Source organism: Pelobates fuscus, chromosome 9 (assembly GCF_036172605.1).
Source record: "Pelobates fuscus isolate aPelFus1 chromosome 9, aPelFus1.pri, whole genome shotgun sequence".
Taxonomy (NCBI): Eukaryota; Metazoa; Chordata; class Amphibia; order Anura; family Pelobatidae; genus Pelobates; species Pelobates fuscus.
Genome location: NC_086325.1, coordinates 104796026 through 104812329, shown reverse-complemented (window position 1 = coordinate 104812329; position 16304 = coordinate 104796026). Strand labels below are relative to the sequence as shown.

The 16304-nt window shown below is 41.3% G+C and overlaps 1 protein-coding gene across 6 annotated transcripts in view; it reads left to right on the top strand.

Moving 5' to 3' along the window:
• Nucleotides 1–16304, top strand: part of DLG3 (discs large MAGUK scaffold protein 3) — a 287539-nt gene that overhangs the window by 87952 nt on the left and 183283 nt on the right. For 2 of the 6 annotated variants that reach the window (XM_063432263.1, XM_063432260.1), the window contains exon 1: nucleotides 4701–5171. The exons of the other annotated variants lie outside the window; for them this stretch is intronic. In XM_063432263.1, coding sequence (XP_063288333.1) covers nucleotides 4842–5171 — 330 coding nt within the window. In that variant the 5' untranslated portion in view covers nucleotides 4701–4841. Of the gene's footprint in view, nucleotides 1–4700; nucleotides 5172–16304 lie in introns of those variants that run through there. 6 annotated transcript variants of the gene reach the window in all.

Genomic DNA, 16304 nt, shown 5'->3' with positions numbered 1-16304 from the left:
TCACACCATCACGCCCCTCTCCCTCACACCATCACCCCCCTCTCCCTCACTCAATCACTCTTCTCTCCCTCACACCATCACTCCTATCTCCCTCTTGCCATCACCCCCTCTCACATCACCCCCCTTACATTTTCACCTCCTCTGCCTCTCACCATCAACCCTCCCTCCTTCTCACATCACCCCCTCCCTCTCACCATCATCCCCCCTCCCTCTCACCATCACCCCCTCCCACCATCACCCTCCCCACACCATCACCCCCCTCTCCCTCTCACCATCACCCCTTCCCTCTCACCATCATCCCCTCATCTTCTCACCATCACCCCCTCCCTCTCACCATCACCCTCTCTCCCTCTCACCATCACCCCCTCTCCCTCTCACATCACCCCTCTCACCAACACCCCCCCTCTTACCATCATCCCCCTCCCTCTTACCATCACCCCCCTCTCCATCTTACCATCACCCCTCTCTCCCTCTCACCATCACCAACTCTCCCTCTCACCATCACCCCTTCACACCATCAGCCCCTCACCCTCTCATCACCCCCTCTCCCTCTCACCATCACCCCTCCACACCATCAGCCCCTTTCCCTCTCATCACCCCCCTATCCCTCTCACCATCACCCCCTCTCCCTCTCCCCATCACCCCCCTCTCACTCTCACCATCACCCCCTCTCCCTCTCCCCATCACCGCCCTCTCACTCTCACCATCACCCCCTCTCCCTCTCACCATCACCCCCTCTCCCTCTCACCATAACCCCTCTCCCCATTACCCCCTCCCTCTCCGCATCACCCCCTCACTCTCACCATCACCCCCCCCTCCCTCTCACCATCACCCCCCCTCCCTCTCACCATCACCACCCTCCCTCACATCATCACCCTCTCACAGACAGGATCATCCCCCCACACACACAGTATCACCCCCTCACACACACAGCCTCCCCAGACACACTGTTAGCATCCCCTCACACTGTGACCTCCCCACACATTGCCATCCCTCCCTACACTGTCATCACCCTCCCCCCACACACACACACTGTCAGCCTCTTCATGCATCCATACTCACATTACCCACTCCTAATCCTGTTAATCTCACCCCCTCCAAACTCACCTGCCCTCACTCTGCCACACTCACCCTGTCACATTAACCTCCCTTAATCCTGTCACACTTGTCCCTCCTACCATGCCTCCCTCCTACAATTGCCCTGACACCCCCCTGCATATTTCGCACCAGAGCCCAGTGTTTTTTTAGTTACGCCTCTGCCTAACACTATAATGTTCCTTTAATATGGCTAACAATTCACCCCATTCCCATATGGAAAATGGTAAGATCTAAAATATACTTCCATCTAAAGAAAATGTTGGCTTGTGTTAGGACCTGGAAACGCCTTTTTTCATAATCTTAGGCAAAGTTCAAATACGAGGCCTCATAATCCCTTCATTCACTGTAGCCCCATAATCCCCTCTTTATTCCATGCCTCTTAGTCCTAACGAGATTAGCCCCCACGCCAGTCACTTTACCCCATCTCTATAATTCCCTCATCACCCCATTTCTGTCACCTCATAATGCTAATCCAATGCTTATCCAGACAGGGCCAGCCACTTTGTACCATAACCAAGTAGTTTTAAAGCGAAACAGCCTTGTTCTGGTGAGTATAATTAGTCCCTTCAGGCTTTTTACAGTAAACACAGTCTTTTCAGACAAAAGGGCAGCATTTACATTACAGCCTAGGGATACCTCCACTGGCCAATCCTCATATGGCTACTAGAGGTGATTCCTGGGCCAGTGCTGCCATTGCCACTGTAAGAAAGAAACATCTTTGCGAGTTTGTAAATGTTAATCTGTGCTTCCCACAAAACTAAATTTAACTAGAAAAATAAAGTAATATAAAAGATGCATCACAAAGAAGTGTGTGTAAGAGGATAACAATGCTACATTGGCAGGGTTATCTGCGAAATCTTTTTCAGGTGTTAAACAAGGCCATTACAATTATAGACCTGGAATGGGCATGAAGTTGCAGTTCTACAACAACCGGGATCTACCTTTTGTCCACTCCTGTCATAGACACTTTATCTTCAGCAACATTTAAATAAAACCATTTGCATAGGGGCATTTTCCTCCTCTTGATCTATGCCCTTTGCAGCCTAGTCCTAGTAGCACAGGACCTGAGATTTTAGGCCTTATTATATATATAAGGTTAGCGCAAAATAGAAATATATGCTTGGTGCTTAATGCAGCATACGATACAAAGACAAAATAGATAGCACCCTAGGGCTTTCATACAAAAAATAAAACGTAACTTTTATTTTGTAATCAACGTTTCAGATTTCCATAAAATCTTTCATCAGGTATATATGGACAAGGAACTGGCTGAGCCCAAGCAGCCAATCCTTTTCATCACATTATTTTCATGCAGAACAGTAATTTATGGGCCACGTACCTCAGCTGTCCTCTTTCAGTGTAAAGTCTTAAATCACATGACAGACGCATTTATATCTGAAAAAGCCATTCACTTAACTCTTGTTTCTCACTAAAGAAGTAGAGGCAACTTGCAGCCAGGTCTGCACAAATGTGCTGATTCATTATATTTTCTACAGAGCCCTACTTATTACATAGGTGATGTATTTTTTAATTATTCATTTGTATTTATTTATGTATTGCCATACTTGCCTCACCACTTCCTCTTGGAAAAAGAAATATAGGGGGTGGAACTATGGGGCGTATGATTTAGGGCTATCTATGGGGCTAAAACGGCTACTGATCTGCATCGCCCTTCAGATCTAGCATACAGTGGAAATATTTGGGCATAGTGGCACCATGGATAAAAATCTAAAGTAGAGAGAGCAATCAATTAGAAATATTTTTTACAATTATTTCTATAGTGCCACCACAGTCTGTAGCAATGTACAATAGGTAAAACAAAGCATGCCAGTAATTCTAACAAAACATGTTTGATTTACAGAAAACTGTAGGTTAAGAAGGCCCTGTCCAAAGAGTTTATTCTACAGAATAATGACTTGTTTTGGTATTGGCAGATAAACATTAGCATTCTGAAATGTTACATGATATTAAGATACCATACAATGTCAATATATTCCAATTTTACTTCCATTGTCCCTACCTAGTGTGGGTGATGTTAGCAGGATTGCAGCCCTTTCATATGATACCCCCATATAGCTCTGCCATGGTTGCTGCTTGTTCTCTATACAAACAGCTAATTTGCATTGCTTGCTTATATATTACAGTGCACATTTTCCTCTTACATCCTGTTCTGCACACTTGACACCCACAGAATCCCTGCTTTTAATATACATCATATTTTCATCTGAAGGAGGAAGCACTATTTTGAGCAGATTGCTGGGCACCTGCTAGATACACGTTGTTATACCCAGAGCCATCTATGTCCCGTGTGTCTAGGTTGCATTTCACGTCATACAGCTATAAATGTATGCATTTTCACAAATATTTAGATTTTTTTTTTCACAATAGATCTCAGATATCTCTGTCCATGGGGACCCAGGTCTCCCTTGTCATGTGCATAGTACACAGTCATCTCTTAGTACATCACACACACAGCTGTGCACAGTGGGTGCCATGTTCTGACAGTATTTATGAAACAGCAGCATGGCTGTGTAATGTGCACACAGGGTGTCCTCCTGTAGTGTGTGCTGCAGCATGGTGGGCCTGGCCAGGGTCAGTGCACAGCCTGTGATGACGATTATCCCTGGCTGCCTTTGTCAAGGCACAAAAATGAAGCAGTAAAACTTCAGTGGGTGGGCGGTGTGCTCTCTGCTCTGATTTAGGAACCCTGGATAACATGTCGGTGGACCTCCCCTCATCCCACCCCCCCCACCCCCACCCCCCTTCCCATCACAATCCGTCAGATGCAGATCCCGGTCCCGTTAAGCCTCTTCTAGTTAACCCCGAGCGTGCCGGATAGACTGCTGCTTAATGTGGCAGCTGAGAGCACTGCAGGCCTGATTCCGGCAGTGACAGGGTTACAGCCGGTGGTGGTGCTGATGCTGCTGATGCTGGATTCTGATTGGCTGCAGCCAGGAGATGCTGCATCCAGAGGCAGCTAGAGGCAGCCTCTCCATCAGGGACCAGCAGCAACAACACAGACTCCTCTGCACAGCGTCCAGCAGCACCCCGACAGCTGGGCCCGAAAGAGCAGGCAGCCCCCTTAAGCTCAGTCACCCACTGCTGATAGAGAGGAGAAAAAAAGGGAGGCATTGCCGCCATCTTTATAGTCCAAGGAGAAGCACCTAAGCCTGCATCTGATCAAGCCCCCCCTCCTTCCCATCCAGCTCGGGCCCCCTACATCAAGTAGGGGAGGAGAGAAGACCTGCAGAATTCAAGCTCAGGAAAAAAAAGACAAAAAACAAAACCCCAAATGTGGGTTTAAAGGAACTCGGGGCATTTTTTAATGGTAATTCTTCTTTTCCATGTAATTGGATTTTTATAACACTGTATATCTATCCCATCCCTAAACCAGCCACAGCTGGTCACATCCTTCCCCATTGCCTTTTGGGGTCTTTTATATTTTGTTGTAATAGCCTGGGCATTACCTTGTTACATTGTGTCTAGCTCTCTGACCCAGTCTGCTGTGGAGGATATCTAGGTACCAGCCTCCACACACAAATATATAGATATATATATATATATATATAATAGATTTTCTTCAAGGTACCGCCTATTTGAACGGCCTTTTTGCAGCCGGGTGTGTATTTATTTTAATTTTATTTTTGTGGGGTGAGGAGGTGGTTGGCTAAGGAAAACAGAAGCTGTTAGCTGGGTCTGTGTGTGATTCCGCTAATTTTTTATCACCGTGTCGGGATCTTACGATGCACAAGCATCATCATTGCTGCAAGTGCCCGGAGTGTTACGAGGCGTCTCGCATGTCTGCCCTGCGCCGGATGGAGCCCCCCACTTATGGCGAATGGCAGCATGAACAATATGGGGGAGGCTATGGGGGTTACAGTTCACAGACCCTCCCGTCACAACCTGCCGTCACCCCTACTGCCCGAGGAAAAGCCAAGCTGGTCGCAGCCCCACGTGAAAATCTGACTCCAACCCTGAAGGGACCCCCCAAGAGTGCCACCCCGAAAATGAATGGCAACAGCCCCAACTGGTTCCCAGAGTGTACATGTACAAACCGTGACTGGTATGAACAGGTGAGTTGTGCATCAATACCCACACCTACTCAATCCCCAAACCTTGAACCCCAACACCTGAACCCCAAAACCATTTTCCACTGATATTACCACCCACATGTAAATTCACCCTGGGCTGTCAGTTATGGCACATTACATGTGTATAATACATGTACACATACACACACACACACACACACATATATATATATATATATATATATATATATCATAATGTAGAATATTATCATGCATTATGTGTATATTACATTAAGTGTATATTACACATTACACATGTTATGTATTCTAATTATGTAACAGTCAACAGCATGATAACATGCAATCCATACAATTATGTAACAAGTGCATGCATGTATTAAATTTGGGTGTATGTAATATAGTGTATAATATTTATTTTGTATGCGTGTTGTAAAATCAACAATGATCTATAGTATTGTGTGGGTGTACATATTTTATTGTTAAGTGGTGCACTGCATATATCTGGATTCATTTGGAAAATATATACATGCAATATCTATGTAGTGTGTGTCTGTGTACATGACTGTTTGCTCTGTGTGTGGGTGGATATACATATGCGCGTTCACACAGTTTTCTATAGGCTGGTGTGCAGGGGAAGTGCAGCAATGTTTGTTAACCAACATTAGAAATACAGTATGGATTATTACATTATTACATTTGCCTGTATGTTCCATAGAAACATTAATGGATAAAAAAAAAACAAAAAAAAAAACAGTTTTCCATTGGAGTTGTTTTTTGAAGGCCTATGGGTGCCAGCCTGGTTTTGATGAAAGGTTAGCAAAGGATTATGGGATGCTGGATTTTGTTATGTTAAAACAATTTATTTGGGAGGTCATATGTTGGGTGTGTCATGTGGAAAATATCTGTGATGGATTTGGTGAGTGTCTGATATATGTGTTCTTGGTAATTTTCCTGTGGGTTTTAAACAGTGTTGAGTAGAAGGCAATGCTCATATTTATCAATTGCTTTTGAATTGCATATGCTTTTAGTGAATAAGAGTGGTCTACAAATTGTTGCAATAATGGAATAGTGAGGTTGGAATAGTGGAATACTTGGAATAGTGAGGTTGCTGTCAATAAGGTAGGCTACCTTACTAATTGAGGTGGCCCAGCGATGACTAAAAATAAACTCAGAATAGGAAACATCTACAAATTAGATACTCCAATAAATGTTCTGCACTCCTGTTAATGGAAGTGGAGTGAAAAAACAAGACCATCAGATGTGTAATCCAATGTATACCTTATCATTGAATAGGCAAGACTGTTCACTAATGAGTTTGACTCTCTCAGTGAGTGAGACAAGTATACTTACCCCCTCCTCTGCCCTCATCTTACCCTATCTCATCATATTTATTTTACATCCTATGGTTGAAATTCATGTTGTTCTTTGACTGTTTCCTTTCCCTTACCTTATTTGATGGTTTAGATTAGAAGAAAATACACATTTTCATCAATGTGAATGCCATCTGCTTTTTTTTTGGACAATATATTACTGATCTCAGAGACATTGTTTCTAAATACATTTTATTTTTATGAAGGCACATATATATGTCTGTGTGTCTATATATGTCGGTTTGTGTATATGTGTATTGATAGATAGATAGATACTCACACATCTGAATACGTGTGTGTGTGTGTGTATATATACATACACATGTTATATATATATATATATATATATACATATAAAACATACATATATTATTCCTATGTGAGGGTGGGAAGCTAGATGTTTGTGTTATATTTTCAGTCAGCACAGAAAATGGACGGAGAAATCTGAGTGCTGCAAAATGGAGGCTGTGTGCAGAGAATGAAATCCATGGAGATGATCAAAAAATGTATAGCTACTTCATATATAAAAATGCATCCATTGCATCATTTGCCATCACTGTGTGCGCTTACTATGAGGTATGGACCAGGGTGTGTATTGTATCAGGTGTGCATATACATTCGGGTCTGCGTGAAGTATGTGATTGCTATTCAGCATTCGTGTGCAACTACATATGTGTTCATGTTCATCAAGCTCCACTGTGTGTGCACAACTATATAAACCTAAACCATAATATGTTATGGACAAATACGATTCATTTCGAGATTAGCAGCTATATACACGGGACTCTGCATCTACACGTGTGACAGGTGTATGTATAGATATACACTGAAGTGGAGATAGGGATTATCCAGTGAATCAACATATAATATAGATAGCTCAATAAAACTGAAATACCAATACTTTTTAAAACCTCCTGGCTTGTCATGCTATTAAAACCGAAACAATAATCTAAACAATGTAACCTCAAATTCAGAATTTCTACTTATAATTCATTTATATGAAACTGTTGTAGGTATGTATGTTCCTATAGACTACACGTGCACACATATGTGCCTGTATCTGTATTTGACCGGGCAGGTCATTTTTGTTGAGTTAATCTACAGCTAATCTGAGCTATCTTTGAAAGCAAACCTTTTGCCATTTGTATAGGCCATTGATTTCTACTCCATTTATCATTTCTGAGGGCCACCGTTTGCTAGAGGCACCATATATATTGTAATGTAGACAGAAATACACTGAAACACAGAAACAAGGTTCTATGCCCATAAGTAAATATATACATATTTGAAAAAAAAATGTTTTTCCATACTTGTCATGCTGTATATTTTTGAGGTTGGAGCTGTACACCAATATCGGCTTCCAACACTATATGTATACATGTGGCGCCTGACATCTGGCAACTCCCCTGAGGCAGGTTTCTAGCAGAAGAAGGGTTAATTATCCTGAGAAGGGGGGGGGGGGAGAGAGGAAGTAGGAATCCAGTTACTATGGAAACCTCCTCCTCCTGCATAGATCACCATGTACCAGAGTCGGTACACTCCTACCCCTCCACCATGGCTCTCTCATTCCTTTTCCATTCTCTATCTCTTTATCTCTCTCCTTAGTCTATATCACTCTCTTTTCTTTATATCCTTGACCTCTTCTAAGTGAGTAAGCGTGTCTTCCGTTGCCAGTGACAGTAATATTGTACAATGCCAAGTGCGTGAAATTTAACTAGCAGGTGCTTATTTCTAATGTATTTACTGTTAGAGAGAGACTGCTTACCTTTACACGTGAGTACATTCAGATATGCAAGAGACAGCCTGCAAATTTTAGCACTCTAGTGTGCATGAAAGACAAACTCATATTGATGTGACAGAGGAACAAGGTAGAAGTGAGATGCAATATGAAGACAAGCCACGAATATGGCCTAGAAATGGCATGCTGTGTTAAAGTATTCTAACGAATGTCATAAATAAGTAAATCTGGGAAAAAAGGAAGACCTTCCCTCCTCATAGACATCTTTGGTTAGGATAACTTGCTCTTTAAAAGTGAGGAATTGTAAAACAAAAATGGACATTTCAGGCTAACAAAATAATAAATAAATTATAATAAAAATGATATATATATAAAGCTGAAAAAACACAACACAAACAAAAACCATTAGACTACCACGTACCAGAGGTATACATCATAAGGAGGCAGTAAAAGTATGAGACATTTTGCACAAGAGTCTGTGTTCACTCAAGGGATTGCCCTGTAATTTATGAAGATACTGAAACCACCATCATTGAGCAAAACTGTATTTAGCAGTTTGAAGAATATGGGTGTTCATGTGAAAGATATTGCTTCTTGTGAACTGGAGATGAGCTTCAAATAAGGGAGTTTGCATTCGGTGGTGTATGAAAAGAGATCAAAATCAGATCGCAAAGAAGACACAAGACTTGATTTCAACACTTGGAACACCTATGAAGTGAATAATTGAATTCTACATGTAGAAATCAGGCAATTTTATTGCTCTTCCTGGGAAAGAAGATTGGCATAAAAGAGAAAAGATTTGTTTGGCAGAGAGAAAACAGAAAACCAATTTTGAGTAAAGTTAGATTTGTCTTGAGGACAAAGGAGCAATCACCTACAGTGAAATACGTTTGGCCGGAAAAGAACAATTGCAATGGGAGGGTGATCTATCTGGTAGAGGGTAAACTTACATGGAAGTGTAAATGAGTATGTGCATGGGTGAGAGACAGAAGGGAATTATGTGTGGAAGTAAGGAAATTTATCTGGGAGAAAAAAGGTTATATGTCCAGCAGATAACTGACCTGGGCAAATACAGAAGATCTGTCAGTTGGAGAGAATCAATCTGGAAGAGTGAAGATGTACCTGGGAGAGACATATAGAAGATATCTGTTTAGGAGAAAAAAATGAACATAAGAATGGGAGAGCAGAAATCCACCTAAGAGAAATTGAGAGATAAGCTATCACTGGGGGATAAAATTGGTTGGAAGACAGGAAGTGAAGTAGGGTCTTTTCGAGCTGAAGCTCCAGGCCCACACACTGCAATAGGCTTAAGCTGCTCGATGTTTGGGTTATTATCTTCTGCTGCCCTGAACTGCTGTGTGCCATTGTCCTAGAGCAGGGATCCCCAAACTCCAGCCCTCCAGATGTTGCTGAACTAAAACCCCCATGATTCTCTGGCTATGTATTCCATTCAAAGAATCATGGGAGTTGTAGTTCAGCAACATCTGGAGGGCCATCTAGAGTATTGTTAGATGGATACTGATACCCTTCTTGGTCTGACTGAAAATCATAGGGAAAAACAATCCTTAACACCTAAAGGATTCATGGTAACTTTGGTCTGTATGACTAACTATATTGCATATACTAATCTGTAACGTATCTACATCTCATTAAAAGCCCTGGTGGCTGCTTAGGTGACTACCACCCATATACAGCGAGTAAAAAAAGGTATTTGACATACCCTTTTTTCCCCGGCAGCGCTGGTCTCCACAGGGAAAATCTGCCTCCTGGCTAAGATCACTGCAGAGCACTGTCCGATGGTGCAATCGGTCAGCAAACCTTCAAGCTGTTTAAGAAGAGCGTGAAACTTACCTCTTTCCCTCTCTGTTGGCCCCTGATGCTTCTGGCTTGAACTGATATGACAAAGCAGAAGTTCATACATCCATATTATGATACCAATGCATACCAAGTTTGGATGTTATTTTTATGGCTGGGAAATGTCAGCTTTCAGCCAATACATAATGTCCCAACAGATATGGACAGATATATGCAAATGTCACATTGAACTCTTGTACCTTTTGCTCTCTCTGTAGATCCCTCTGTGCCTCTCAGCCTGCTTGTGAAGATATATTTTTTATACTTTACACTGGCAGTTTACAAACACAGATGGAGATGGGTCTATATATGGCCATGAAGTCTAGCTGCAGACAGACCTGCTCTTCTAAGCACATTAAAATTTCATAATTAGTCCATACATTATTTTCAGTACAAGGTCCACGAAGAGCCTTATACAATACTGGAAGGTCTACTTTGGGGGACTAATCGAATTGGGGTTTCGAGAAAGTATCACTGACTGATGCACTCAGGTCTCCTTTAGTTACTCTGTGTAACAAATACCCTGTTCTGGATTTCATCTTAATTTTATCCCTGGAGATTATTTTATTTTACTTTGCTGCTGGGATTTATGGGTTTAAAAACCCTATTTGTACCTATCGTGACTTTGGACAATAATTCTTTGAACTTTCGAACCACTGAACAGCCGGACCACATGTGAGTGGAGTGTGCAGCCTATTTACCTCCCAGGCTGGTAGGTAACTGCAGCCAAATTGACGAACGGCTGGGTGGTCGTCGTTCGTATAGTCGAACACCTCGCGGCGGCCATCTTGTTTAGTCAAACGTGTTCAGCTGTGTTTTGTTGTCGAGTTCATGGAACTCAAATCGGACATGCGACGGCATGAACACCGCTGAACAGTTACCTTCCATGGAACGTCGGCTATTTGAACGGGAGTCGAACAGCGTTCGGTGGGCAGAAGCCCACGAACAAGGGACACACACTGACTATGTTCATAAACAGTTACATTCGGTAATTCGAATGGTATTTCAAATGTTTGAAATAGACCGGCCACACAGCCTAATTCTCTTTGGGCACGAAACCATGCGTGCAGTCGGTCAAAATGGGACTTCCACAAAATTCCTGAACCCCTGCTCTGATCTGGGGGATTTTTGGAAATGTTGTTCACCCAAATCAGAGCTGTCAGAGGGATATGTTGTATATTGGGGTACTTTTCATACTTTATGTGTGTTTTTCTGCCTGGAGATAATTGAGTTACATACAGGACTTGACTCAATTATCTCCCAGGCTGAGGGGAGGGATTGTGTGTAATGTGTGGGAGTGTCACCTACTGTACTGCATTATCATTGGCTTGGAAGGTCCCCGTAAGGTCCAGGTGGGTCTTCCCTTGCATGGGGACTTGCATATAAGTCCAGCTGTGGCAACATTAAAATTGAGTCCTGCTTAACCCTCAACACGTAGCTTGGTCTCGTGATTGGATGAGAACTGCTATACAGCTATCACTACTAGCTCTTTTAAGAGCTTTACAGCTATTTGGAATTACAGGTCGGCTTGGAGGTCTATGGAGGACTACTGCAGCGCTGCTCTGACTAAGGGAAAAGGACGTCTCTAGTGGTAAATACCCCTTCTCACTCTGGGTAACCGTTACACGTTGGTTACTCAGAGAGGATTCCAATGTGTGAGAGAAACAGCTTAAAGGCATACTATGGGCAACAGACCACTTAATCTCAATGAAGTATTCTGGGTGGATCCCCCCCGCATCCCCTACAGCAGAAAGGCAATGTTTTCATTGCAGGGTTTAAGTGCCTCTGGTGGCTGTCAATCAGACAGCTACTAGAGGAGCTTCCATTGAAATAGCAAAGGCAAACTTAAAGTTACCATCTCATTGGTGCAGCACGGCGTTTTGCATGCGCACTAGCCTCCTAATACTTTTCTATGGGAAACCATTGGATTGGCTGAAATCATCAGTGATGATGATCTTACCCAAGGAGGCAGGGCTTCCCCTCGGAGACCAGCACTACGAGGAAGACAAAGTAAGTAAATACCTTTTTTACTCCTTGCATGTGGGAGGCCGTCACGTAGGCAGCCGCCAGGGCACTATAGCATTAGGAATACATATTTATATTCCTAACGCTTAGTCTTCCTATAAATGACATCCTTGTATATAGTTTTTAAGTGAGACAGTTTGCGTATAAACAGACCCTGTTTCAATAATGTGACAGTATATATTCATAAACAGAAAGAGACTAATTTCCAAAATAGAGCAATATGAAAAGATGTTCTCTTGACGTGTAAATTTCACTACACTGACATTTGTATCCCACTACATATATTATTCTTAGTCATGATAATTTACAGAGTCTCTTCTTCTGGATATTAATGTACCAGAGTAATGGCTTGATCAAAACTTTAGTTTTACAAATAGGAAAATAATGGAGAGTCATATACCAAGCACAACTTGTCTGCAGCAGTCTGGACTTCCCTCAATAGGTGACCTTCATTGGATTCACTATTACCCTGTGCATTTGAAAATCTGGGTATATTTTTAAGTTAATAAAGATGTCAGGTTAGTGTTAGCACAGGACAGCAGAACTGCACCAGATTTTTTATGCCAAATTCTGAGTACAGGAAAGTTGGTCCACATTTTAATTATATAGTTTGACAGATAAAATGAGAGCTATAGTTAATATACTGCTAAGAGTTTCTAAGCTGTAGTAATAAATATTAACATGCCATTCAGAGACTGTGGTAAAATTGAGAAGATCAAGAAAAGCGAGATTGCACAGCAAAGGGACGCTGTCATGACAAACATGCCAGAGAATCCTACTTTGTGGTAGCCAAACATACAGGGCTAATCACTAAATTATGGAGTTTTGAGAATTCAAATGAACTTCAAATTTAAAGAAACACAATGGGCACCGAAACAGCTTCATCGAAGTTGTTTGACCCCCGAAAGGTAAGGAAATTATGTGAGTCTCCTGGCACCATATCAACTTCATTTTGTTCCTTTAAGCTATAAGAGCCAAACTGAAAGTTACATAGTTACATAGTTACATAGCTGAAAAGAGACTTGCGTCCATCAAGTTCAGCCTTCCTCACACCTGTTTTTTGCTGTTGATCCAAAGGCAAAAAAAAAAACCCCAGTTTGAAGCACAATTTTGCAACAAGCTAGGACAAAAAATTCCTTCTTGACCCCAGAATGGCAGTCAGATTTATCCTTGAATCAAGCAGTTATTACCCTACATTGAAAGATTATATCCTTGAATATTCTGTCTTTGCAAGTATGCATCTAGTAGCTGTTTGAACATCTGTATGGACTCTGATAAAACCACTTCTTCAGGCAGAGAATTCCACATCCTGATTGTTCTTACAGTAAAAAAAACTTTCCTTTGCCTTAGACGAAATCTTCTTTCTTCCAGTCTAAACGCATGGCCTCGTGTCCTATGTAAAGTCCGGTTTGTGAATAGATTTCCACACAATGGTTTGTATTGGCCCCGAATATATTTGTATAATGTTATCATATCCCCTCTCAGGCGACGTTTTTCTAAACTAAATAGGTTTAAATTTGTTAACCTTTCTTCATAGCTGATATGTTCCATTCCTTTTATTAATTTTGTAGCCCGCCTCTGCACTTTTTCTAGTGCCATGATATCCTTCTTTAGAACAGGTGCCCAAAATTGCACAGCATATTCAATATGTGGTCTTACCAGTGATTTATAGAGAGGCAAAATGATATTCTCGTCCCGAGAATGAATGCCCTTTTTCATGCATGACAATACCTTACTGGCCTTGGCCACTGCTGATTGACATTGCACATTGTTGCATAGTTTGTTGTCTATAACAATTCCCAAGTCCTTTTCGTGTGTTGTTATCCCTAATTCACTTCCATTAAGGGTATACGTCTTATTTTTAATCTCTTGTTTTACTTCTCTACTAAGCCACATTGGTTTTAATTTGTTTCTTTTATACTTATTTCCCAATGGTACATACTGAGAAATGTACCTTTCTAATATTTGTTGGAAGATGATCCATTTATCCTCAGTGTTCTTTTCACTAAAGAGTTTATGCCAGTCAATATATTGTAAAGCTTCCCTTATCTTATTGAAATTTGCCTTTTTAAAATTATATGTTTTAGTATACCCCATGTGCTTTTGTTTTTTTGAGTTTATTTCAAAGGACACTATATTGTGATCACTATTTCCCAAGTGCTCACCTACTTGAATGTTGGTCAAAAGATCAACGTTGTTTGTTAAAACCAGGTCCAGACAAGCGTCCATTCTAGTTGGTGCTTGTACAAGTTGTGACATGAAGTTGTCATTTAACAAGTTTAAAAACCTAATTCCCTTAGCTGAGCTACTAGTCCCTATGTCCCAATTTATGTCTGGGTAATTAAAATCTCCAATAATTAAAGTGTTACCAAGATTTGCAGCTTTCTCAATTTGCTCAAACAGCTGTTGTTCCTCGTCAATATTAACATTAGGTGGTTTATAACATATCCCAACCAATAGTTGGTTTCCCTTCTTTTCCCCCAAGCAGATATTTACCCATAAAGCTTCCACATTTTCCTCATCGCATTCAATTTGCTTAAGATTTGGCTTTAAATCATGGTTGACATACAAACATACCCCACCACCCTTCTTGTTTTTCCTATCCTTCCTAAATAATGTGTACCCATTTAAGTTAACTGCCCAGTCATGTGTCTCATCCCACCATGTTTCAGTTATGCCTATTATATCATATTGTTTAGTGTATGCTAATGCCTCTAGTTCCCCCATTTTGTTATTTAGGCTCCTTGCATTAGTAAATTTAGGCTCCTTGCATTAGTAAAGTAAAATAGATTTGGAGATTTTTTGTTTCTGCTTCAGATATTTTGGCCTAAATCTGTGTTCAGCTAAACTTCCTGGAAATTGCCACTTTAGTGAATAACTCATTTGAATTGTGTATAAATTTGAAGTTCACTTTGGGTTAATTCTCTGAACACCAGATTGTAGTGCAGTGATAAATTAATTCCAAAATGTAAAAAAATTGAAACGATTCTGATTCTCAAAACCAGCAAATGTCCTACAGCTGTAAAGGTGGCACCTGCCTGTCATCATATAACAACCCAGTGAAGGATATAGGTAAAACAAGTATGTAGTGGTGAGCAAGGATATAGGTAAAACAAGTATGTAGTGGTGAGCACTCTATGTATTGCCTGTTATTTAAAAAGGGTGCTGTAAAACCAAGATCCCCAAATCCTGGCCTTTACCAAGTCAATAGGTGGAAAGGTGTGCTGGACCATATGTTATTTGTAAGGCACTGGATGCACAGCCTCTGTTTCTACATGCATGGAACATCTTGGAGGAGGCAGACGTGATCTTCAAGTAGGTATATTTTAATAAAAATCATAATGTATGTATTTGTTGGTGATTTTGCTAGCATGATTGTAGATTAGATATATACCTGTAAGGTCACATGAATGGAACCTGAGGATGTGCAAAGTAGTGAGATAAAAACAGAAAACAAAAGGAAACAATTAATAGAAAATTGTATTATTGGTCCTTAGAGATGGTGGGATTTTATTAAATGTGATTTAGAAAAAACTCACTAAATAACTGAAAAACTGGATTGCAGGCTTATACATTGTAAATGTCTCTGTTAAAACGGTGAGTTTTATATGTGATGTTGCTAGATTAACAAAGACATTTTACTCTGTTCCTAAAAACCCATTGATATTATGGTGTTAATAGGGGTCGTTAGTATGAAGTATAGTTGGGGTTGGGCAATGTAGAGTTGATGGAGCTAATCGTTAAAGCGGCTATGTTACCATCGGGGGTCTTTGCAAAATTTGCAAAGGCCCCCGACAGTGACATCGCTGTCTGTTGGCTGGGGGAGGCAGGGAAAGGTGAGATTTACTAACATGAACCTGTGTCTCACAGACACAGCCTTTCTCTTTCTGCCGCTCTTCTTCAGGTCCTGGCACTTCAGCTGCCAGGAGCTGACATATACATGTGTGAGAGTACAACATTGAGGTCTATGGAGGATCTCATGAGACTGTGGGTTCCTCCATGGGAGAGCTTAATTTCCCTACAGCCATCACTAATGACAGCTGGGGGAAATGACAAGCTTGACGGCAGTAGCTCTGCCTTATATCAAGCTTTGTACGATGTTGGAAAAATACTGAGACAAAGTAGTACCTATTTTGTCTCAGTATATCTTTAAACTGTGTTGGAATT